Raw genomic sequence first — 25,519 nt, forward strand, 5'->3', positions numbered from 1 at the left:
GCCTCCCCCCATTCAAGACATCTACCAAAAAAAATGGAGGGGAGAACAGTGAGAAAGTATGCTGGATTTGCCCCCAGCAGTTAGGGTAGTTGAGGTTGGAAAGTTGTTAAGTTTATTAATCATAGAGAGATGTCAGATCCTATTTCCAGTAAAATGTTAAATAATAGAGGCGACAATGGGCATCCTTGTTTCACTCCTGATCTTATTGGGAATGTTTCTAATTTATCCCCATTGCAGATGATGTTTGTTGATGGTTTTAGAAGGTTGCTGTTCTTGATGTGCAAATCTGACCATGTTTTCCCCTATTAAATAAACTCCAAGGGTCCCCTATTTCCTCCAGGATCAAATGTAAATTCAAATCTTGTCTTAACTTAACTTCTCTGGGTGACTTATAAAATGAGGGGATCGGACTAAATGACCCCAAAGGTCTCTTCCACCTCAAAATCTATGACTGTCATCTTAATATTTGCTCAAGAAAGATTCGATACTTATAGGTAAGGAGCTAGATTAAATGATTTCTAAAAGTTCCTCAGCATTTTATAAATTGAGGATAATAAGAAACTTTATATCCTTGGCCACTTACATATCAAGGATACCATCATAAAATAATGACCTTGTCATAGTTAACTTTTAAAAACATAAGATAAATCATAATAATGTCTCAACACATTTCCTTAAAACAACATGTACTATTCCTGCTGATGGGATGACTTAGGGAAAATATAACCAAAGACACTATACTACCAGTTCAAGTTTTGCTTGGAAACATAATTTTCATATTTTTTTTAACATTTATTAATATACATTTTTAACATGGTTACCTGATTCATGCTCCTCCTATCCCCTTCACCCCCACCCCCCGCACTCCCCCCACCCATGGCTGATGCGCATTTCCACTAGTTTTGTCATGTGTCCTTGATCAAGACCAATTTCCAAATTGTTGGTAGTTGCATTGGTGTGGTAGTTTCGAGTCCACACCCTCAGTCATGTCCACCCCGACCCTTGCGATCAAGCAGTTGTTTTTCTTATATGTTTCCTCTCCTGCAGTCCTTCCTCTGAATGTGGGTAGCATCTTTACCATAAATCCCTCAGAATTGTCCTGGGTCTTGTATTGCTGCTGGTACAGAGGTCCATTACTTTCAATTTTACCATAGTATATCAGTCTCTGTGTACAATGTTCTTCTGGCTCTGCTCCTTTCACTCTGCATCAGTTCCCGGAGGTCTCTCCAGTTCGCCTGGAACTCCTCCAGTTTATTATTCCTTTTAGTACAATAGTATTCCATCACCCGCATATACCACAGTTTGTTCAGCCATTCCCCAATTGAAGGACATACCCTCCTTTTCCAATTTGTTGCCACCACAAAAAGCGCAGCTATAAATATTTTCGTACAAGTCTGTTTATCTATGATCTCTTTGGGGTACACACCCAGCAATGGTATGGCTGGATCAAAGGGCAGGCATTCTTTTATAGCCCTTTGAGCATGGTTCCAAATTGCCAGCCAGAATGGCTGGATCAGTTCACAGCTCCACCAGCAATGCATTAATGTCCCAATTTTGCCACATCCCCTCCAGCATTCATTACTCTCCCCTTCTTTCATTTTAGCCAATCTGCTAGGTGTCAGGTGATACCTCAGAGTTGTTTTGATTTGCATTTCTCTAATTATTAGAGATTTGGAACACTTTCTCATGTGCGTATTGATACTTTTGATTTCTTTACCTGAAAATTGCCTATTCATGTCTCTTGCCCATTTATCAATTGGGGAATGGCTTGATTTTTTATACAATTGCTTTAACTCCTTGTATATTTGAGTGATTAGACCCCTGTCAGAGTTTTTCGTTATAAAGATTTTTTCCCAATTTGTTGTTTCCCTTCTGATTTTGACTACATTGTTTTTGTTTGTACAAAAACTTTTTAGTTTAATATAATCAAAACCATTTAATTTACATTTTGTGATTTTCTCTAACTCTTGCTTGGTTTTAAAGTCTTTCCTTTCCCAGAGATCTGACAAGTATACTATTCTGTGTTCACTTAACTTGTTTATAGTTTCCCTCTTTATATTCAAGTCGTTCAGCCATTCTGAATTTATCTTGGTGTAGGGTGTGAGATGTTGATCTAGACCTAATCTCTCCCATATTGTTTTCCAAATTTCATAATTTTCATATTTAATACATAGTTATCCTTTGAATCAACAATGAGATGTATGTAACACATTTCTAGATGTCTTATGGATTTTAAAACATTAATTGGAAGAAAAATGCTTTCAGAGGTCACATCCTAGCAATGTATGGTTACTCTAAAACACAAGCTCTGATTCAGCACAAGCTATATGATTATTATAACTGCTTAAGGAGACCCCCTTACAATGAGGAAATATTCAGTTTTTGGATGAGAAAAATAATAATATTATTAAAATCCAGGCTCTACTGCACTCTCTCCATATGGATTGCTTAAGTACCCACTGAGTATGCCAATTAGCCATATTAATATTGTCCTAGAATTGTCCACTGTGAGCAACTCTCCTAATGACTGACATCTAATGTGTTTGACATCTCAGCTCAGTTTCAGATTTTTTCCTCTTTTAACCATACAGATTAGACACCCTGATTAGATTTTCTGATTCCCATCACAATTGCCATTAGGCATAGAGCTCTTCTGTATAGTTTCTTAGTTTACATTCTCTAGACGAAAGTATCGCCTCCAAAGCAGAAATCCTGTCCTAGTGCAGATAGAAAGGATGGCCCTTCCTAAGACTCCATCTTTGACTAACCAAGGGTTTTTGGACTTGGAACACTCTCCCTAGTCAATTATGGTTATTAAGGAAAACTGTCACTGATCTTTCTCTTTAAATAAGCTATTAACATAGAAATCTTCAAGAATCTTTTCACAATTGAGATATTCCCACTTGCTAAGAGTAGGGAGCCCCTCCTTTCTTGGTAACATCTGATCCAGATAGGCATATTCCTTTGCAGAGAAGTCTTTCCTCTTGACCCAGGAAGAACTAAGGTCTTGTAGGATCCCTTTCCTCTAGATAAAATGTGGTTGGAGAATCCATCCCTCTGGCCAATTGTCCCCACCTCTTAGTGCTATTTGTAATTCCCAAAGAGATCTGTCAGCTTAGGTTCCCATTCCTTACCTAATAGAGATGATGAGGGAGAACACTTCCAATAGAATAGCAATGATGAAAATCACAACTGCAGTTGGTGGGGGAGGGGCAGAAGTTGTCCCATGTTTTAGGAAGCAGGTGATAGACAGAATGAGGAAAACTGTTGTTGACAGAAACACATCCAGGAGGGAACTGAAGGTAGCACTGGCAAACGTCTTCACAGGAGAATTTTTTATAACCTGTTTTGAATATGAGAGGGAAAAAGAAAAAAGAAGCATAAATAGATCTTGCATTTCAATTCAACAAGTATTTATTAAGAACCTATTATATGCCAAGTGTATTATGTTTAAGACATGAAAAATAAAAATAAAATGCTCCTTACTCTTAGAAACTGACATTCTATTGGAGAAAAAATAACAGATATAAAGAAAAGGAAGTGCAAGGTATATACATAGTAAACATAAAGTATTTTGGAAAGGTATAAAGTATTAACAAATGGAGATGAATCAGAAAAAGTCTTGAGTGGGGGAAGTACCTGAGTGAGCCTTGATAGGACATAGGGACTCCAAAGGCAAAGGTGAGAAAGGAGAAGATTCAATAGGGATAGTTTATGGAAAGGCACAGAAAGTAAAATACCAAATTTGAGAAACAGCAAGTAGATCAGTCAGGCTTAAATGAATGATGGGGAGTAATATGAAATCAGTCACTGCCAAACCAAGAGGTGTTTATATTTTATCCTAGAGCTACTTATTGTGCAAAGAATTAACATGTTGTGCCTTAGGAATATATGTAACAGCAGGGTGGAGTATGAACAGGAGAAAGGAGGGATTAGAGGCATAGAGACAAATTAGGAAACTATTGCAATAGTATAGGTCAGAGTTTGAAGCAGGGAGCTGGCCCTGTGAAAAGAAAGGGACAGATGACAATTAACAAGATTTTAGAACTAATTGGCTCTGTATATGTGTGTGTGTGTGTGTGTGTGTGTGTGTGAGAGAGAGAGAGAGAGAGAGAGAGAGAGAGAGAGAGAGAGAGAGAGGGAGAAAGAGAGAGAGAGAGAGAGAGAGAGATGAAAAAAGAGAGAGGGAGAGGTTGGAGGGGGGTGTGCTAGGATAACTATAAGATTGCAACCAGTAGAACAGGCTATTTGGGAGGATAGTGATAACCCATATGTAAACCAGAAAGTTGGGAAGAGGGTTTTGGGGAAAAGATAATGACTTTAGTTTTTGACATGTTGAATTTGAGATGTCTATGGTACAGGCCAGTTGGTATTATGGGACTATAGTTCAGAGGAAGGAGAAGGTCTGGACATACATATTTGGCAACACAGGCATAAAGAGGTTTATTGAACCTATGGAAGCTGATGTGATTACCAAGAGAGAGAATGTAAAGAGAGAAGATCAGACATGTATATTGTTTGAGGAATATGCTGTCAAGAGTAGAGCCGTAAATCTAAAATAAGATCTCTTTAGAAGCCAAATTTGAAAATATGAAGATTGAAAAATAATATAGATTTAAATTTTTTATTCTCAGGTTTTTGAAAAATAGATTTGTGGAGAAAATAGCAATCTATATTTAGACCAATATTGTACATACATTACATTGATTATATTACATATTACCTATTTATTCATTTAAATTAACAAGAACCAATTTTTATAATCAATAAAATTTCACAAATATGCTCAAGTCATAGGCAAATACACTGCTAGAATTAGAAGATACTTTATAGACCAACTAGTCCAGTCCTCATTTTATAAAGCTGGAAAATGAAGCTCAGTGATAATGACACAGGACTTAGTGTTATGTTCTTTTTCCTAAAGTATAAATCTTAAAAGAGAAGTTAATTAGCTGAGTTTGAAAAGGTAGTCACATTGAAATATTACACAATAAGTGAATAATGCATCACTACTTTTCAATTCACAGGTTTGGGTTTATGAAAGCTGAGTCCATAATGATTGAGGTATCATTTAGACTATAACATATACACTTTAGGTAGCACAGGAAAACCACCAATACTTAAAAGATTCTGCAAGAAGGAAAAGATAAACTAAAAGACTATATTTGGAACAAATGTAGAAGTCAAAATTTTAAGGGCCTTTCTTTTAGGGTAAGCACCATCTTGGCAAGCCGAGACATTTAATGACTTGTCTAAAGTCAAAATGGTAGTAACCTAGGCTTTTTGCTTACAAATCTAGTGCTATTTCTACTACATTACACCCATTTCATCCTAATTTTACCATACATGTACACTCACAGTAAAATATATATTCACCTGTGTATATATGTATACATATATATACACACACACAACATGAACATGCATATACCTCTACATACATATATAAAAATGTGATGTTATTGGAATTTTCTGGGTTCAGGACTCATAGAACTAAAATACCCTTTTCCTTTGAACCTCCAGAGACTGTCATAAATACAAATCAAACCACTCCTTAAGTCCTGGGATTCCTTAAACAGCTCAGGATATCTCATGGATGGGGTATTCTATGATAGCAGACACATGACAACAGATATCTAAAAGGGATACTACTTCTTTGATGTATATTCACTGGTTATGTGCTGCAATGGATACTAAAATGTGACTTTAAAAAATCAGTCTAATCAGCTCAAATGATGCAGTTTCTTGGCTTTGTGATTTCTTGACATATAATGGGCAAAGTCTCTAGGCTCAGACCATTAAGGGAAAAATGAAAGTGAGCTCATTTAGTATAAAAAAATAAGAGAAAATAATAATTAATAGAAGAATGTAGGTAGATTATTTCTTGAGGATTTTCTAAGTATACCATCATAATCTGAAAAGAATGATAGTTTTATTTCTTCATTGATTCCTTCTATTTCTTTTTCTTATTGCCATAGCTAGCATTTCTAGAACAAAACTGAATAATAGTCATGATAATAGGAATCTTTGTTTCACCCCATATCTTATGGGGAAGCTTGTCCCTATTACATATAATGCTTGCTGATAGTTTTAGGTAGATACTGCTTATCATTGTAAAGAAAGCTCCATTTATTCCTATGCTCTCTAGTGTTTTTAATAGGAATGGGTGTTTTGTCAAAAGCTTTTTCTACATCTATTGAGACAATTATATGATTTTTGTTAGCTTTATTATTGGTATGATCAGTTATGCTGATAGTTTCCTTAATATAATAATAATATATGCATATATTATGCATAATATAATAAATTAAATTAAATATGATAATAATATTCCCAATATTGAACCTGTTCTGCAATACTGATATAAATCTCACCTAGCCATAGTGAAGGTAGGTAGACTGTTAAACAAAGATTATTTTTTTTATTCAGGTTGGTTAGTTTGCTCTTTGTCAAAATTCAGGTGGAATTATTATTATTATTATTATTATTATTCAGTTTAATTCAACAAACAGTTATTAGAATCCTACCAGTATGTTGGGCACTTTAATAGGAAAGAAGATATGGGAGTGATACTCAAATAAATTCTACACATTAAAATGCTTTTATTTATTCATATGAATATTGCATTTGGGGTCAAATGGGAAGAATGGTTCTTATACAGAAAGGCTCCAAGCTTTAAAAAGCCTTCCCTTTGTCTATTTAGACAGTTAACCATCTCATACCTGTCAATTTAATTCATGAGATATGATGCACTCTATAAAACCAATCCAATTCACCCATTGCAAAGTATGTCTCTTATCATGAAACCTATCCTTATCCTTCTATCAGACTACCCTGCAACTCAAAGATAACTCTGTTCCTCTGTAATGAAATGTCTCCTCAAATGTTATTCTGCAGGGCCTTCTAACTAGGATATTGCCCTGTTGACTTCTGTTCCACACACTTTTTTTTAAAGCTGACTTCCTTATGTACCATAGATTTTCAACAGGTTATATTTATTCTATTTTTACATTTTAAATGTATGAATAAAATAACATAAATGTAATTTTAATGTAATATACTGAAAAACAAAATTTCTTTATATCTAGTTATATAATTGACTCCTATTTTCCTCTTGATGAATGCCTCCAGATGGTATGAAAAAAAGATTTCCATTAAATTTTGACAACTAAATTTCACTGCAGATATTTAAGCTCATGGTATAATGTTAACATGAAGTCAATTTCAAGATAATGCTAATAATGGGAAGGAGTTATGCTGGAATTTTTTGTATATTATTTCAAATTAAGTTTTTAGAAATCTTCCAGTACATAGGGGACTAGAGTCAAAAACTTCAGTTCAATTCCTCTTAGGCCACATAATAGTTTAATGATGTTAGGAAAGTAACACAATGTCGTTGAGCTTCATTTTCCTCATGTGTGAAATGGGGATTAAGATCCTGCCAAAGATGGCACGTAGTACAGACAGACTTGGGCCATATATGTGGCCCAGAACATAACTAAGGTTCAGAATGGGAATTAGACGTAGCTATGGGTCTTTGGGGAAGGAATAGGTCAGAGTTAAGAGAAGCTTTGAATCCATAGGACTGGATCCTTCTTAAATTAGACTTGAATATTGAGAAATTAAAGACATGGCTAGAATGTGTTCAGAGAAGTAGATATGAAAACTAAATCAGAAAACAGGGTTGAATGAGACAGAGTAAGAGGCAGGTTATGGGTTGTGGGCAGTAATGCTTTCAGGGGATAAGCAGGTCAAGGAAAAATTAAAAGACCAAGAACTGGATCAACATAGCTAGTTAGGATGGTTTGTGTAGAGGAAGGGGAAAAAAATGACATGAATCAGGACTAAAAAAATCAGAAATGGCCAGATAAGTCAGCAGCTGGGATAAGGTCAGAGACAACAGTTGGGATGCTCTAAAAGAGGCTAGTTGTGCCAGTAGAGGTTACTGCCAAATATCTTTTAAGTGTGTAGCTCAGGGTTTCCCAGGCAGCTTGGCTCTTGTTGGTAGTGGACTGCCTAGGAAGGGAACCAGGTAAGAAACAGAGAAGTTCAAAGTTTCTGTGCCAATCAGCAGTGTAATCAGGCTTATGAATGGACTCTAAATTTTCAGTCTGGGCAAGATAAGTAGAACTAATCTTTTTTTTTTTTTAAAGGGAATTCTAACAAACATTCAAAAGATAAGTAATTTCAATTTTACATAAATTTTTGCAAAAAGTATAGCTTTTTGCTTGAAAAAAAAAAAGTATAGCTTCCTACCAAACTCCTTCTATGAATGAATATGATCCTATACTTAAACCAGGGAGAAATAGTCAAATCTGGACACCACCTGTTTTTGAACATCTGTAAGCTAAGAATGGCATTTACATTTTTAAAAAAAGCTTTATTGTATTTAAAAATGTAAAAACTATTCTTAGCTTATAGGTTATGCAAAAATAGGTTGGGGGCTGGATTGGACCATGAGTAGGTCAGTTTGTCAAACCCTGCTAAAAACTAATATTGGTAATGAATGTTTTTGGAAAAATAGTGAATAAAATATTACCAAAGAGGTTCCAACAATATAACAAAAATATTGTAAATTATGAGTTAGTTGGATTTATATAAGGAAGGGAAAGTTTGGTTCAACATTTGGAAAATCATTAACATTATGAACGGTAACAACAAAACAAAAATCATGAGACTACATCAAACAGAAACAGAAAAAACTTTTGATAAAATAGAATACTAATTTATTTTAAAAGAACTAGAAAGCGGGGGAAGCTGGGTAGCTCAGTGGATTGAGAGCCAGGCCTAGAGACAGGAGGTCCTGGGATCAAATCCGGCCTCAGACACTTCCCAGCTGTGTGACCCTGGGCAAGTCACTTGACCCCCATTGCCTACCCTTACCACTCTTCCACCTATGAGTCAATACACAGAAGTTAAGGGTTTAAAAAATAAAAAAAATAAAAAAAGTACTAGAAAGCAAAGGAATAAGTGATTTTTTTCTTAATATGGTAGATAGTATCTATCTACATCCTAGAGCAAGCATCACTCGTAATGTAAAAACATTAAATGTTTTTCCCAGTAAGATAAAGATAAAAAAAGGATATCCATTGTCATCACTATTATTTGATATAGTTTTATAAACAATAGCTATAGTAGTAATACAAGAAAAAGAAGTTCATGGAAAAAGCATAGGCAAGCATGCTCTTTGTAGTGGCAAAAAACTGTAAAATGAGGGGCTGTCCCTCAATTGGGGAATGGCTGAACAAATTGTGGTATCTGATGGTAATGGAATATTATTGGGCTGAAAGGAATAATGAACTGGAGGAATTCCATATGAACTGGAAAGACCTCCAGGAATTGATGCAGAGTGAAAGGAGCAGAATCAGGAGAACATTGTACACAGAGATTGATATACTCTGGTACAATCAAATATAACAGACTTTTCTACTAGCAGCAATGCAATGACGCAGGACAATCCAAAGGAACTTCTGAGAAAGAATGCTATCCATATCCAGAGAAAGAATTGTGGGAGTAGAACTGCAGAAGAAAAACATATGATTGATCATGTGGTTCGATAGGGATATGATTGGGGATTTTGACATTAAATGATCATTCTATTGCAAATATTGATAATATGGAAATAGATTTTGAACAATGATACATGTATAATTCAGTGGAACTGCCCATTGACTCAGGGAGATGGGAAGGAAGAGGAGAGGGAAAGAACATGAATTATGTAACCATGGAAAAATGTTCTAAATTATTTTATTAATTAATTAAAAAATAAAATAAATCATAGGCAAGGAAGAAAAAAATTATCATTTTTCCAGATGCCATGATGATCTACTTAGAGTCCCTTAGGAATTCAACTAAAATGAATAAAAACAAATAATAACATTTACAAAATTTAGCTCCCAATTATCAGCCTTTCTGTACATTATCAATGACCCCTCCCCACAAAAAAAGAGAAATGTAGATAAAAGAATTTAATTCAAAATTACTAGAAAATGTATAACATATCTGGGAAACTGCCTTTCAAGGCACATGCAGGAATTATATAGATACAATTTTAAAATGCTTTTTACAGAATAAGTGGCAAATAATTGGAGAATTAATATTTGGGCTGTATTAATATAATAAACATGATAATACTACAGTGTTACACCATATTAACAAAGATCTATTTTATAGGATTAGACAAAATTACAATAAAATTTATTTGGGGGAACTAAACGATTAAGAATCTCAAGAGGAATAGTAGAAGAAAAATGACATGGGAAAGGATCTAGTAAAATCAGCTTTTAAACTGAACTAGAAACTAGTAATCAGTAAAATTATTGAGTACTGCAAAAACATAATGAAGTGATCAGATTAGGGATACAGTATCCAGAATAAATCTGATACAATAGAAGCATAGCATTCAATAAACCTAAGGACACAAATTACTGGGATAAAGATTTGTGTTGTGCTTTGTTTTTTAAAATTGCTGAAAATTTTGGAAAGCAGTCTTGGAGAAATCATAACCAGACCGAGATGCTTTGCCATATGCCATAATGAGCCCTAATAGATAAATCTTTGGTTCCTGAATACAATTCAGGGTGATTGGATGGATGAAAAAACATTTCCTCAGGGAATAAATTCAGACAATCATGATCAGAACAAAGAGACTGATAAATCTTCACCATCATTTAATTTCAACCAAGAAAGAAATATTGTCAGCATATAAAATCATTAATTCACCTCATGGTAACAAAAAAAATCATTATTTTAAAATAAGGGAAAAAAGTACCTCTTCCTGATAGCTGGTCCTATAAGCCATCTCTAAATCCCGATCCAAGAAATTCAAACTCAGTTTGTTAATCGGTGGTTTAAAGAAGTAGTCTTTCATCAGGCTAGACATGAGAAAGGAAAAAAAAAAAGATAATTATAATAGTAGCTATATTAACTATAAATAATACTGTAAATGGCTACAAAGATATCATTTATAAGGGTGTCATCTAAACCTAAATACTCTGCATAATTGATGTTTCTTAACAGGGCTATTTTTGTCTCTGTACAAGTCCTTTGTATGCCTAAACATAATTGTGTTTTATATTCCTCATGTGCAATGTACAGCATTAGCTGTACTTATGACAGAACAATTGAACTTACTCTGGAAAACACATTAGCAATACTCAGCATTTCAAGAAAGTATATACAGTTTATTCATTACACAAACATCCAAGACAAGGCAAAACACTGATGTGCTCTTTTCATCACTATGCTAACAGTATTTATATTGCTCTGAATAATTCAAATTCAAATTGAAAAATAATTTTGAAGTGCCAGTAGGGTTAGGGACTGCACCTGTAACTTCACTGGTATAAGGAACTCCTTCCTTAGTGAGGAAACTCTCTCTACCAACACAGGTCAGCACATTCTTTACACCTCAGTCTCAGAGAGTTGCCTAACGTCCTGGGAGATTCAGTAATTTGTCCAGATGACACAGCCAGTAGATAACTTGAAATCAGGTCTTGGCTCCAAGTCCATTTCTCTGACAATATTATCTAACAGTAACTAAACAGTAACAATATTAACAGTAATTGCCAGAGTACAAAACAGAAGGATGTTACAGCTAAAATGAGTTTATTATAGTCAGTAAAAGAGTGTGATGTTTGATACAATCTTCCACATGTCATTAAGACTGTGAAATCATGACAAAACTCAATTGTCTGGTATAACTATATACAAATCAAATTCTACAAATCCTAAATTACAAAAAAAAAAAAATCTTACATCCTTGAATGAATTATTGGCACGGGAAGCCTTCCCTTTTATGGGAGCAGAATCTTTATAAAAATTCAAGGGGAAATGAAAATAATAGTGTCTTGCAGGTGGTCTCTCATTTGGGAGAAGACGGCCTTAAGGCTAGATACACCTATGGGCTTGGAGTGAGAAAAGTTAAAGGCCTTTTTCTTTCTAGATTCGTTTTAACTCTGTCTCTGCTTCCTACTCAATGCAAGGGTTTAGGCAATGAATGAAACAATTCTTATTAGCAAGAAGCTTGCAGAATTCTAGATGACCTCTGTACCCATATGATTTTAATTATATGGCTGCTATAAGTTATCTATTATACCAGTTCAGGGGATAGAAGGGGAGCATTCTACCCCTACCTTAATTAATGGAATGGAATCAGTTGTAAGGGCTTGATGAAGTTTTAAATTTGTAAACACAATAATTCATATGGTTTCTTTTTGAGGTGTGAAACTCTTTGACTGAGTAAAGAAATAGTTTGTTGGCTGAACAGATTTAGCTTCTGGGCTGTAAATAGCTTAAAGGAATTTCAACAAAAGTCAGTCCAGTGATGAAGCAGCCTAAAAATGGAAAACTCTTGAGTTCTGGACTGAAGATTCTAGACTAAGAGTTGGAGTCAGGCCTCTGAGAGGGAATCCTCTTGGAGAGAGGAATTTCTCTCCTTTTTCTTCTGTGCCTCCTGCCCCCAACAGAAAAAGCAATTTTTTTGTTGTTAATTCATTTGGGTAAACATTAGGGATTTGATGTAATTTTGCAAATTAATGAAATTTAAAAAAAACTGCAAGAGCACAGTATTTTCATTTGATAACATAAGGAACTTAAGGGAAAATTTTTTCTTCATTTTTGAAATTTCAAGTTTATGTTATTAGATTACTTATTTATTAGGGAATATTTTACTTATTAGTTTCAAATTAATAGATTCTATTTTCTCTGTACATGAACATCATTTTATGTTCTTTTTTTTTAAGCCCTTATCTTCCATCTTGGAATCAATAGTGGGTACTGGTTCCAAGGCAGAAGAGTGGTAAGGGCTAGGCAATGGGGGTTAAGTGACTTGCCCAGGGTCACACATCTAGGAAGTGTCTGAGGCCAGATTTGAACCCAGGACCTCCCATCTCTGGGCCTGGCTCTCAATCCACTGAGCCACCCAGCTGCCCCCTCATTTTATGTTCTTGATCTACTCCAAAAATAGCTGTCTATGTTCCAAATTTTGACTAATCAAATGAACATAAAGTGCTTTGCAAACCTTAAAGTACTACATAAATGCTATTATTATTAGCACTAATAATGATACTGTATATTAAACATACAATTAGGGAAGCCTAGGGATATATTTTTTAAATCTTGAGAAGAAATCTTTAAGGGCAGAATCCTTTTGTAAAGTAAATAATTCCCCTCTAACTGTAAGTTCAGCTGCTCACATATTGGTTTGCTTATAGTAGAGTCATATATATATGCCTGAGAGGGCACACATTAGAAGGAACATAAGAAAGTTCCGTCTCTGATGTACAAATAGGGTAGGTGACCCTGGGCATATTCCTTAAATAAACTCCCAGTGTCCCAGGTATCTCCCTAAGCCTCTATATTGCAAAGGAGTTGTCAATCTGCATAGGTGGATTCTCTATACCAATGAAATCACAGGTCAGATTCTTTTTTTTTAAGCCTATTAAACAAAAAATTTTTATCTTAAAAGTTTTACTATGATCAAATAGTTCCACCTTACCTGTCCTCTTTAATAACATCAACAAAATGAGCATCTGTCTTCTCTCGAATGTTCTTGAATCTCAATGGAAGGAGAGCAGATTGATCCAAGCTCACCCCTGCCCATCTTCCTTTCTCTTGTAACATTTCATACAATGATGTCTGGCTATTGGTAAGCTTCTCTTCCTGAGGAGGATTTAAAAGTCCATTTTGGGCCTTTGGACTATGTCCTCCAGAAGCCTGCTTCATAACAAAAATAATAAATACAGAAATTTAAGATATTTCTATATAGGCATATTATGTATATTTTAGAAGGTATGCAAAATGCATATTTACATAGACTAATAAATATATTAGATTCATTATTCAGAAAGGTCATACAGATTGAAAAATATACAATTTCTTGAGGATTTGGACAGATTTATAAATGTTTGATCCATGAGAAAGTTAAGAGACATTCATGGAACATCTCTAACCTAATACAACCACTCTAAAAAGAAAAAAGGTCTCATGATACCACTGTCTGACAAAATATTTAACTTTAGTAGATTAATAGTCAGATCATGTATGGCATTTAAGAATTATATGACCCTGTATTAGTAGTTTCTTAATATGAAGAACTTTTTCTAATATGTTGCCATAACCTTTTTTAAAGGAATCCCTCCTTTGATTTTAAAGATACTTCACTTTTCTGATTCTCCTCCATTCTCTATTTAAATACTCCTTCTGTTTCTGCTAACTCCTCTTCCTCTCACTATGTAACTGGTGATGTCCCCCGAAGCTCTGATCTCATCCTTCTGTAATCATTCTCTCACTGAGCTTGTGGTTTCACTCTTGGGCTGCATCTGGGTTGATGACAGTAAGTCAACCTCCCCAGTCTAGCTTTCACAATGGCTTCAGTCTCATTTTCCAGCTGATTTGGTAGTGCACTTAGATATTTCACAGTTACCTTAAACCCAACACTTGCTAAAACTAAACTCAGTTTATCTTTATCCCACTTGAGATATCCTCTAAACCTTCCCATTTCTGAATAAAGGTGCATTTGGCATGGGTGGGAGAGATAGCTAATACACTGGATGGCAGAATTAGCTTTGTCTTTGTATATCCAGCACCCAGCACAGTGCCTTGGACCATGCAGGCATTCAAAAGATGTTTGATGAATTGAAATAAATGTATATTCTCAAAAGATATCAATAAGCCAGAACAGAGGGCCATATCTAAGAAAATAAAGCATAATAAGAATGAATAAAAAGCTCTTTTCTTGTTTGTTTATTTTTTTAAACCCTTATCTTCCATCTTAGAATCAATAAGATGGTATTGGTTCCAAGGCAGAAGAATGGTAAGGGCTAGGCAATCGGGGTTAAGTGACTTGCCTAGAATCACAGAGGAAGAGTTTGAGGCCAGATTTGAAGCCAGGACTTCTCGTCTTTAGGCCTGGCTCTCTATCCACTGAACCACCTAACTGCCCCTTCTATACTTGCTTTTACTAAACTGAACAAGTTCATGTGAAGAGACCAGCTCCATATAAGTCAAGATGTGATCAAGCAGCCAAACTACCTCAAAAGAGCTACAGTTTTAGTAGGAGCCTAGAATCCAGGATCTGGGAGGTGACAGCTCCGTTACACAGTCAGACTCTCTCTGGAGTTTTGTGTTTAGCTCTAGGCATCATGCACAGTGAGGTCCTATGACATGGTGTCATATCAAGACTGGTGGAATTCAATTCAGCAAGAATTTATAGTCTTCTATGTGTTAGGCCAGTGATGGGCAACCTTTTGAGGTTGGTGTGTCAAAATTCGCCAAAAAACCAAGCATAACTTGGGTGGTGTGTCGCTTTAAGAAAAAAACCATAATTTCATGATATTTATAGTTTAAATATAAAAATGCATAATTGTAATATATAACTGTATTTAATAAACCAAAATAGGTAAATTAATATAGGTAGAAATTGTCACCTATAGTGCACAGAGTGTCTACACTACACTACAGCAAATGTTTCATCCTCAGCATGCGGCCCCATACTTCTCTGTATGCGGCTGCGTGTCATCGAAAATGGCTACACGTGTCAGTGCTGGCATGCATGTCATAGGTTTGCCATCACTGTGTTAGGCACATAGCAAGGACACCAATACAAAAGTGAGACAGTCCCTATATTCCGTGACCTAATATTCTACTGGGTATACATAACAGCTACATTGATGAGTAAACAGAACATACACAAAGTTATTTCCTAAGTCAATGCAAAAAAACTTCCTCCCACAATTGAAGAAAATGAGAACATTCAGTCTGAAGAAGAAAACATTTAGGTGGGACCTAATAGCCATCTTCACATAAATGAAGTATGCCTTTGAAGTGGAGTCAATGGCAAAAGGATCAGCTTTATTTTGCTTATTCCCTGGGAAGCGGATCAATGGATAGAAGCAGACAGGCAGCTTTAAAATGTATAAAAGGAAAATGTTCCTAACTGTTAGTTATTCAAAAGTGGAATGGCCTGTCAAGAGATAATGAGGTCTCCAAGCAAAGGCTAGATGAACATTAGTCAGGGGCAGTGTGGATGAGCTTCTCCTTGAGGAATGAATTGGACTGTTAACCCCAGAAGTCCTTTCCATCTGAGAGTCTATGATTCCAATGAAGGGCCTCTTTACCTTAAACTAGGTTATAATAATAGCTTCCTAACTGGCCTCTCTCTTCTAGAGTCCTCTCCAGTCCAATCTATTTTGCACAGTTACTAAATTACTGTTCTAATTTCACATTACTTCTCTACTTAAGACTTACTGCAGCTCCTAGCTTTCTAAATCTTTTTCAGACTCTTCTGTCTGGCTTTTAAGGAACTGTATAATTTGCTTTCAGTCTTTGTAAGCCATCGAACACTGCTTTTTAAAATTAAAAACATATTCTATGCTGTAATCAGGATGGTCTTCTCAGTATCCTTTGCACATAGCATAGTCATTCCAATTTAACAGTTTTGCTCCTGTTGGCTACTTTGACTGGAATGCCTTCCCCATTATCTTCTCTTATTGAAATAATCATAACTTTCTACAAACATTATGGTTCATATAGTACTTTTTATCCAACACTAAATATTGCAAATATTACCATTTTATTCATGAAGAAACATAAGCTCAGAGAGGTTATCTGATTGCCCATGATAACATTGCTAATAAATAACAGAAATGAGATTCAAACCTATTTTTTATTAGGGTCCAGGTATCTAATATGTGTGCCCTGAGATTTACAGAGAAAATTTCCTTAACAAAGATAGCACAGTTAAATTAGGAGGCCACTAAGGCCTAACCACTGGACATTTCTGGTTATGTGGACGAATGCAGATTAATGTTTGAGTCTATCTGATTGTGAAAGTACATTCTCATCCATGCAAATGCTGAAACTGAGAATCACCATCAATGATGTAATCCTGGAATCAGATGAGATGTGCACAGTGAATACATACAATAATTCTAGAAAATGTGTTGTTATTTCTAACTAATTTATTCAAAACTGCTCACTTGGGCAGCTGGGTAGCTCAGTGGAGTGAGAGTCAGGCCTAGAGACGGGAGGTCCTAGGTTCAAACCCGGCCTCAGCCACTTCCCAGCTGTGTGACCCTGGGCAAGTCACTTGACCCCCATTGCCCACCCTTACCAATCTTCCACCTATGAGACAATACACCGAAGTACAAGGGTTTAAAACAAAACCAAAAAAAAAAAAAAAAACTGCTCAGTAACTAGTTCTAGGTGGAGGGGGTAGGGTGGGGATAAGCATTTACAAAGTACCCACTATGTGCCAGGCAGTGCGCTAAGTGACTCTTACACTATTATTTCATTTGATCCTTACAAACAAACATGGGAGGTAGGTGACTTGCCCAGAGTAACACAGATAATAAGTATCTGAGGCCAAATTTGAACTCAGGACTTCCTGACTCCAAGTCCTACAATCTATCCACTATACTAGCATCTGCCTCTTCTAGTTTGAACTTTTGCATGAATCACATTGAATCTCATATCTCTCCAATTTGGATGACCTCAAACTATAGTAGAACAACAGTCCTCTGTACACTCTATACCAGGGGTCAGCAACGTATGGCTCTCGAGCCATATTTGGCTCTTTTGAGGGCCAGATATGGCTCTTTCTGCAGGAGCCATAAAGTCCATTTTTTTTCAGGTGCTGTTACAGGAGAGCACACTGTGAGCACGGTACGGCTCTCACGAAATTACATTTTAAAAAATGTGGCATTTATGGCTCTCATGGCCAAAAAGGTTGCCAACCCCTGCTCTATACCTTTGCTTGCAGACCTCTAGTGAGCAAGAACACATTATCTCTAAAGGGAGACCATTCTACATTTGGGTAGCATTCATTATTAAGAAGTTTTTCTTTAGATAAAACCTGAGTTTATTTCTTTTGACTTTTTTGTTTTTATATTAATCTTTTTAAAAACCTATGTTCATGAATAATTATTAGACTTCAACAAATGTTTTCAATTTTAAAAAATCAACATGATCCCTGCACATATAGGTATCTGATGTTATGGCTCACTGCTGAAAAAACTTGGATGCCTTTGGTTCTAGACCTAGCTGATGATCATTTCCTTGAAAAATCTTTCCCCAATTTCTTGATACACATTAAACTAAAACTCTAATTGTACTTATAGTGAATACCATGCAGATTAGGGCTTAATTTTTTTTTGTTTCAAATATGCTAATTTTGTTTCTCCTTCCTGAAACTGTGGGTTATCTGAAAGAAGGATGATATTTTATCCCTAATCTGTATCTTGTACAGCATGTTACTGAGCACAGAATAAGTATGAACTACTCTTGATACAGAGTATCTGCTAAAGAAACTGCAACCTAAAGTAGGGGCAGCTGGGTAGCTCAGTGGATTGAGAGCCAGGCCTAGAGACGAAAGGTCCTAGGTTCAAATCCAGGCTCAGACACTTCCCAGCTGGGTGACCCTGAGCGACCCATTGCCTACTGGTTGTGGCCCTATGCTCCTAGAATGGAGTCCCAGGGGAAAAAAAAAAAAAAAAAAAAAAAAAAAAAAAAAAAAAAACTCTTGATACACTCATTCAGAATCAGTGGGGCTAGGAAAAACTGTCATGATGTTACCTAATAGAAGAATTTTCATCTGCTCAGAACCAAGAAAATTAAGATTTACTGTAGAAAGATTCAATAGGAAAATAAATAGGAAAAAAGAGAGCAATAAGAAGCAAATTACCTTGGTATTATTTTTATGTTCATCTTGACAGCCATTTTGAATTGCTCCTTCTTCAGGACTAGTTTCACAGTTAGGAGCAAATGTAACGCCACATGAAGGACACGTCTGCAAGAAGAAAGAAGTTCAAGGAATATATCCAAGAAAAATCACCAGTATACAATTCAGTTTCACTGCTTTCTATAGTCATATAAAATGGTTGTACAAAAATGGAAAACACTTAATTTGGTCAAAGAGTATTCCAGCCAATGTGTCAAAATGGGAGGTTTAGAAGGAAGCAGTTTCACTAAAGTGAAGAAAAGCAGCTTAAAAAAATCTATCTACATTTAAAACATTCAAAAACAAGAAGAATGCTATTTTATTTTTTGAAAATCCCAGAGTGCAACTGTACTGAGAAATTCCAGGAGGAATGCAGATGGAAAATGAAACAATATAACTTGAAATGTATCCTCAAATTAAATTATAAAAGGATTAACACTAAAAAGAAAATTATAAGACTAAAAGTAACTTGATAAACTTTGAAAAATGGGATAGTCTTATTATAGATCTACTACAGTCAAAATAGAACTAGAGGAAGTAAAGGTACTAAAAAAAATCGCTGATTTATTTAAAAAAAGGAAAACATGGAATCAAATGAGGAACCTAGAAGATTAGTCACATTGAATAAATCTCAGAAGTTATAATATTCCCTCTTGGAAATAAAAGAAACCAAATAGATATTCCAGAAAATTATCAAAGAAAACTTTTAAAAACTAACAAAAACTCACGGCAATATACAAATAGGAAGAATTTACAAGACCCTAAGAAAGAATTCAGTTCTCATTATTTCTAGACACTTCACTTAAACTCCCACATAATAACAATAAGAAAAAAATACTTCAAGTTTCCAGAAGACAAAAATTAACTACCAAAGGACATTAACCAGGATCACAGCAGATTTCTCAACAAGGCCAAAGGCCAGTTGGACAAAATGCAATAAATAAAGCACATACAAAATTAAGAAGTCTAGGCCATGAACTCAGATAACCTATGTTAACTATCAAATAAAGCTCAGTATGCTTTTTCAAGGTAAGACATTTGAAAAGCAATTCCATTCCAAAAGTAAGCAGAAAGAAATATCTATTTTAAGAAGTCTTCCAAGAATGGCCAAACCTTCAGTCAAAAATGGCAAGTACTTAATTCACACTTCTAAAATCAAGATAAACCAAGTACAAACTACTAACAAAGGATGATAGAGTCTCCAAAGTATCTTTTAACTCTCAGTTTAATGATGCCTATAATGCCCAATATATAATGTCTAAAAGTTTAATAAGATTATTTCAGAGAAACAGAAACAAGTAGAGGAAAAGCCCTAAAGAAAAGAAGAGAATAAGAATAAGATAATCCTAAAGCAAATTCCCTAGGGTTCTGATAAAAGCAAAGATTCCTACACAATTATAGAGTGTTATTGTTAAGTTTGGGTTAGTAACAGAAATATAAGAATAAGAGAGTTTGATTACTTTTAGAAAGAATGATTGAAGAAAAACACCTTAGAATTGTAAAGCAAAATGAAAACTGACTAAATGCTTCAATAAAAATCTGGAAGAAAAAGGAATAATATATTTTCTCCACCCATAGAAAAAACCATTTTTTGAGTCAAATAAGTAGTAGAAATTATTAGAGAGAAGTCAGTAATTTTGATTGTATTCACATAAAAGATTAAAAAAAGGTAAAAACTAATACTTCTAAAATTAAAAGAAAAGAAACTGATGAGGAAAAAATAATCAGCAAAGGTTCTAATACCAATAACTTCTGAATTACTGATAGCTATATATAAAATAAATGGGCACTTCCAGGTGGAAGAATAGTGAAAAAATAAAGGAGGTATTCAAAATAGGCAGAAGCACAATATACAGAATTCAGAGAAGTTCCAAAGTAGTACAGCCTGGTTAGAGATGAGGACCAATAAAATTGATTCTAGTTTTGACACCCATGGTTAGAGAGAAATTTCAAGTACTGATCTGTAGTGATGGCAGAGGGTCAGTGACAACAAAAGGAAATGGATTTCACAGTTTGTATGTGTGAGGACAGAAGAAGCATTAGTTGGTTTTGGAATTGTACCTTGATAACTGTTCACTTGATGAAGACCTGGGGTATTTAGAAGACTCTAAGCTTAATACAAGTCAACAATGTAATATGACAAGTCAAAAAAGCTAATGTTATCTTAGGCTTTCCTGAGACTTATAGAATCTACAACAAGGGAGGTGATAGCCCTGATAACACTACAACTAATAAGATATGCTCTGTTCTGGGCACTTATTTTAGGAAGGCCATTGTCAAACTGGAGCCCAAGCAAATAAAGATAACCAATATGGCAAAGGAAACTACATCATATAGTACTATAGAAAGAAGTATAGAAGGAACTAGAGATGTTTGCCAAGAGAGGAAAAGACTTAGGGAAAAGATATGGATTGAGTCCTAGAAGGGCACTAAGAAATATAAGAGACAGTTAATCAATGATGTCTTTTCCTCTATCAAGATCATGGAGAGGAGAGGAATTCATGAGTCAATAAGAGATGGAGAGAATTGTGAAATGTAAAATGGATAATTGAGTTCATTAAGTTGAAAAGGTTTTGTACAAATAAAACAAATGTTGCCAAGATGAGCAGGAAAGCAGAAAATTGGCGAAAACATTTTGTACATAGTCTCTCAGATAGAAATAGCATATCTAAAATATATAGAGAACTTTGTCAAATTTATAAGATTAAGAGCCATTTGACAAATGGGCAAAAGATATGGACAGACAATTTTTGGATGAAGAAATCAAAGCCATATATATGAAAAAATATTCTAAATCACTACTGCTCAGGGAAATGCAAACCAAAACAATTCTGAGATATCTCACACCTATAAGATTAGCTAAAATGACAAAGAGGCAAATGACAAATGTTGGAGGGGAATATGGAAAAATGGAGACATTAATATACTGTTGGTGGAGCTGTGAACTGATCCACTCATTTTGGAGAGCAATTTGGAATTATACCTAGAGTTACAACACTGTATATATTCTTAGACTCAAAAATAGTACTGCTTGGGTCTGTTTCCCAAGAAGATCAGGGAAAAAGGAAAAGAACTTATATGTTCCAAAATATTTATAGCAGCTCTCCTTTTGGTGGCAAAGAACTGAAATTGAGGGGACGCTCATCAATTGAGGAAAGGCTGAACAAATTGTGATATATGATTTTTTAAATATAATTTTTATTTTATTTTTAAAAAATATTTTTCCATGGTTACATGATTCATGTTCTTTCCCTCTCCTCTTCCCCCTACTTCCAGAGCTGGCAAGCAATTCCACTGGGTTATTCTTATATTATCACTCAGGACCTATTTCCATATTATTCATTTTTGTAATAGAGTGATCTTTTAAAACCAAAATCCCAAATCATATACCCATACAAACAAGTGATAAATCATATGTTTTCTTCTGCATTTCTCCCCCAACTGTTCTTTCTCTAGATGCAGATAGCGTTCTTTCTCATAAGTTCCTTAGTATTGTCCTGGATCATTGCATTGCTGTTAGTAGCAAAGTCTATTACATTTCATTATCCCACAGTGTTTTATTTACTGAGGACAATGTTCTCTTGGTTCTGCTCATTTCACTCTATATCAGTTCATGTTGGTCTTTTCAGTTCTTATAGAAATCAAGCAGTTCATCATTCCTTGTAGCACAATATAATATTCCATCACCATCATATATGTGGTATATGATTTTGATGAAATACTACTGTGCCATAAGAAACAATGAGCAGGCCAATTTTAATAAAACTTAGAAAGAACTATATGGGATAATGAATAGCAAAATGAGTAGAATAAAAAAAATCATACACAGCTACAGATTTGATTCTTGAAGAATAAATTGTGAATATTACCTCCAGAAGGAGAACTGAAAGGTGGAAAGATGAAAGACATAATTTGTATGAACATGTCTGTCTCCTAGATGATGCCGTATGTGATGCAGGGGGAGGGGCCTGGACATTTGTGGATAAATTCTATTAATAAAAAAATAAAATTAAAACCAAAACCAAGCCAAAATAAAAAAATGCTCATTTACCTGGGAATTGAAAATTGATATTCCAGTAACTTTTGGTAATTGGGCATCTGCATTTCTTATAATAATCTGCATTTTTATTATTTTTGTCAGACTATATGTTCCTCCAAGGAAATGCTATTTTTTATGTCTTCCTTGCCTATTCTAGGCTGTTGCACACAATAAGTAATTATTGCATAATGTGACTTTTTTTTTTCATTAGAACATTAGAGAAGTATAATTCTGTGAACTACTTTGATCTTAAATTTGGTTCCTAAAGGACAAAAGAGAGGCAATGACTTCTGCCATACACCAGAGGGTGCAGAGTAGACAGATAATTGGCTTTTTCAATAGGTTCTTACCCTAGAGAGGTAAGCTCTGTAAATTTACCACTCTGAGACTAGACAGCTAAGAAGCCCTATGCTGCCCATTAATTCTTGTTATGGGTTTGGACATGGATTTTGTACTTTATGTCTAAAAACTTCTACACCAATCAGAATTGTAGTGGCAGCATGAAAATAAATAGACCTGGGGACTGAAGTTGTTTGTTATGCCTTATGACAGGGGTATTAATAGTTTTATGACTGGGGTTACATTTGTAAATATCCTTAACCAAAAAGCACATGACTTGTTTTTAGTCCTGCAGAATCTAGAAAGGCTTGATACAGAAAACAGGTTAGATGATCTATGAGATCCCCAAGAAGTGGTAAGATAGAGTGAATGGGAAGTTAGTCTTGGAGTCAGAAAGTATGGGTTCAAGGCCATTATGCCTCTGAAACATAATAGTTCTATGACGATGGGTAAGTAGCTTAATTTCTCAGTTCCTATGTAACTTTCAAAGCTAATAACAATCCTACACAAAAGTCTTTACAGGTTAAATATGAACAAGCACCTGGGACTAGGGAGCTGAGAGACTACAACTTTCTTTTCTATAGGAAGGAGCAATTAGTTGCCATTTTAGTGAACTTTTCTGTTTCAATTCTGTGGCTGTGTGATTCTTTCTCCCTCTTTCAGTTATTTTACATGTTCAATTCTAATCTGGGATCAAAATTTTCAGTCAGATGCACTTTTCTATCAAACCCTCAGTAAAGTGCAAGGTATTTTTGTGGGACTACAAAACAGACTTGTTTAATGACCAACTGACAAGCCCAAAGTAACATAACAGGGTAACAAAGCACTAGATAGCCTGCTTGTAACAAATATAGCTGGAAAGATAGACAGAGAAGCTAGTAGACAGATATGGAGATGTCTTGTGTAAAAGGACTGGATTTCTACCTTTGTGGGAAGAAGAATGGCCTGAGCTTGGTAATCACTCTCTCACTCAGCTACCTTCAAGAAGGGGACTGGATTTATATTTATTCATTACATAGACATTTAAAGTCTAGAGGTATGATTCTTTTGGGGGATCAGGATAAAAGCCACTTTGCCTGGTCACTCTGTGGGCAAGTAGTTCTTTCCCAGATTTGGAGGGTAATAGCTTAATCTCAGCTGGTTTGAAATAGTACCATAAAGCACTTATTCAAGTCAGTCGAATAAAGGAAACAAACATTTATCAAAGCCTGCAGTAAAACAGTAATGGGGGAGTCATCTAGATTAACTAATGGACATACTTTGGGATCAAGGAGTAACATGAAATTTCAGCTTAACTGGGGAGAAAGTGATCTCACCCTATGGGTTCATTCTTAACAGTTTCTGGAATTACAGGCATTAGGAATCAAAGGACTTGCTGGAATGCCAGCTTTTCCCCAAATGCCTGTAGTTCTCCCATTCGTCTACCATTCCAAGCTGTGGCCTTGTCTTTCCTTGCTATATCTTCTCCTCTTGCTTCTGCTTCTTTCTTTCATTAGTTTATCATCCCATCAAGAGTCACTTCTCCCTACACATAAACAGCAGCACAGGGCTATTCTTCAGGGAATTAGTCAATGGAAGAGAGAGGTTACTCCAGGATCCTTTCCCAGGGAAAGGGCTAAAGGTTTCTTTCTAAACCCTTTATAGGATGGTGTGATGGAAAGAATTCCAGGCTGGAAGAGAGGGGAGATTTTTCAGGAGACTGAAAATCTTGTTTCCATTTTGTCATTTACTGAGCATGTCATCTCAGTAGTCTGGGCCTTGGTTCCTTCTTCAGTAAAATGAGAAGGATGGATTGGAATAGGAGTTCTTAACCTGGGGTCTGTGAACTTGTTTTTTAAAAAATATTTTTTTAACTAAAGTCCAACATAATTAGTTTCCTTTATAATTCTGTTTTTTATTGTATTCATTCAAAACGCTATTCTGAGAAAGGGCCCATAGGCTTTAACAAATAGCCAAAGGAGCCCATGACACAAAAAGATTAAGAATATTAGCTTATTAGTTATAATTTACATAGTACCTAAAGTTAACAAAGTACTTTATAAATTTTCTCTCACTTTATTTTAATAATCCTAGAAGGTAGATGCTATTATTATTCTATTTTGCAGCTAAGGAAACTGAGGCAGAGAGCAGTTATGTGATTTGTCAAAGGTCATATGCAAGCAAATATCTGAGGTTAGATTTGAACTCAGGTCTTCCTGACTCCAGGTCCAAGTGCCATCCATTTGCTCTCTAAGATTCTCTTCATCCATAAAAATCTATAATTTTATAATTCCCTGACTTCCCAGAATGACCCTGTAGGCCAGAGGTCAGCAACGTATGGCTCTGAAGCCATATCTGGCTCTTTTGAGGGCCATATATGGCTCTTTCTGCAGGAGCCATAAAGTCCATTTTTTTCAGGTACTGTTACAGAAGTGCGCACTGTG

General features: G+C 35.2%; 1 protein-coding gene across 2 annotated transcripts in view; it reads right to left on the bottom strand.

The window, feature by feature from the left end:
- Positions 1 to 25,519, bottom strand: part of ADCY9 (adenylate cyclase 9) — a 189,143-nt gene that overhangs the window by 37,033 nt on the left and 126,591 nt on the right. The window contains exons 3-6 of one of the 2 annotated variants that reach the window (XM_044658049.1): positions 18,683 to 18,787; positions 13,499 to 13,716; positions 10,772 to 10,874; positions 3,135 to 3,343 (exon numbers count right to left, since the gene is read on the bottom strand). In XM_044658049.1, coding sequence (XP_044513984.1) covers positions 3,135 to 3,343; positions 10,772 to 10,874; positions 13,499 to 13,716; positions 18,683 to 18,787 — 635 coding nt within the window. Of the gene's footprint in view, positions 1 to 3,134; positions 3,344 to 10,771; positions 10,875 to 13,498; positions 13,720 to 18,682; positions 18,788 to 25,519 lie in introns of both variants that reach the window. The other variant, XM_044658041.1, reaches the window with a different exon arrangement.

This window comes from Gracilinanus agilis, chromosome 1, assembly GCF_016433145.1.
Source record: "Gracilinanus agilis isolate LMUSP501 chromosome 1, AgileGrace, whole genome shotgun sequence".
In the NCBI taxonomy this organism is placed as follows: domain Eukaryota; kingdom Metazoa; phylum Chordata; class Mammalia; order Didelphimorphia; family Didelphidae; genus Gracilinanus; species Gracilinanus agilis.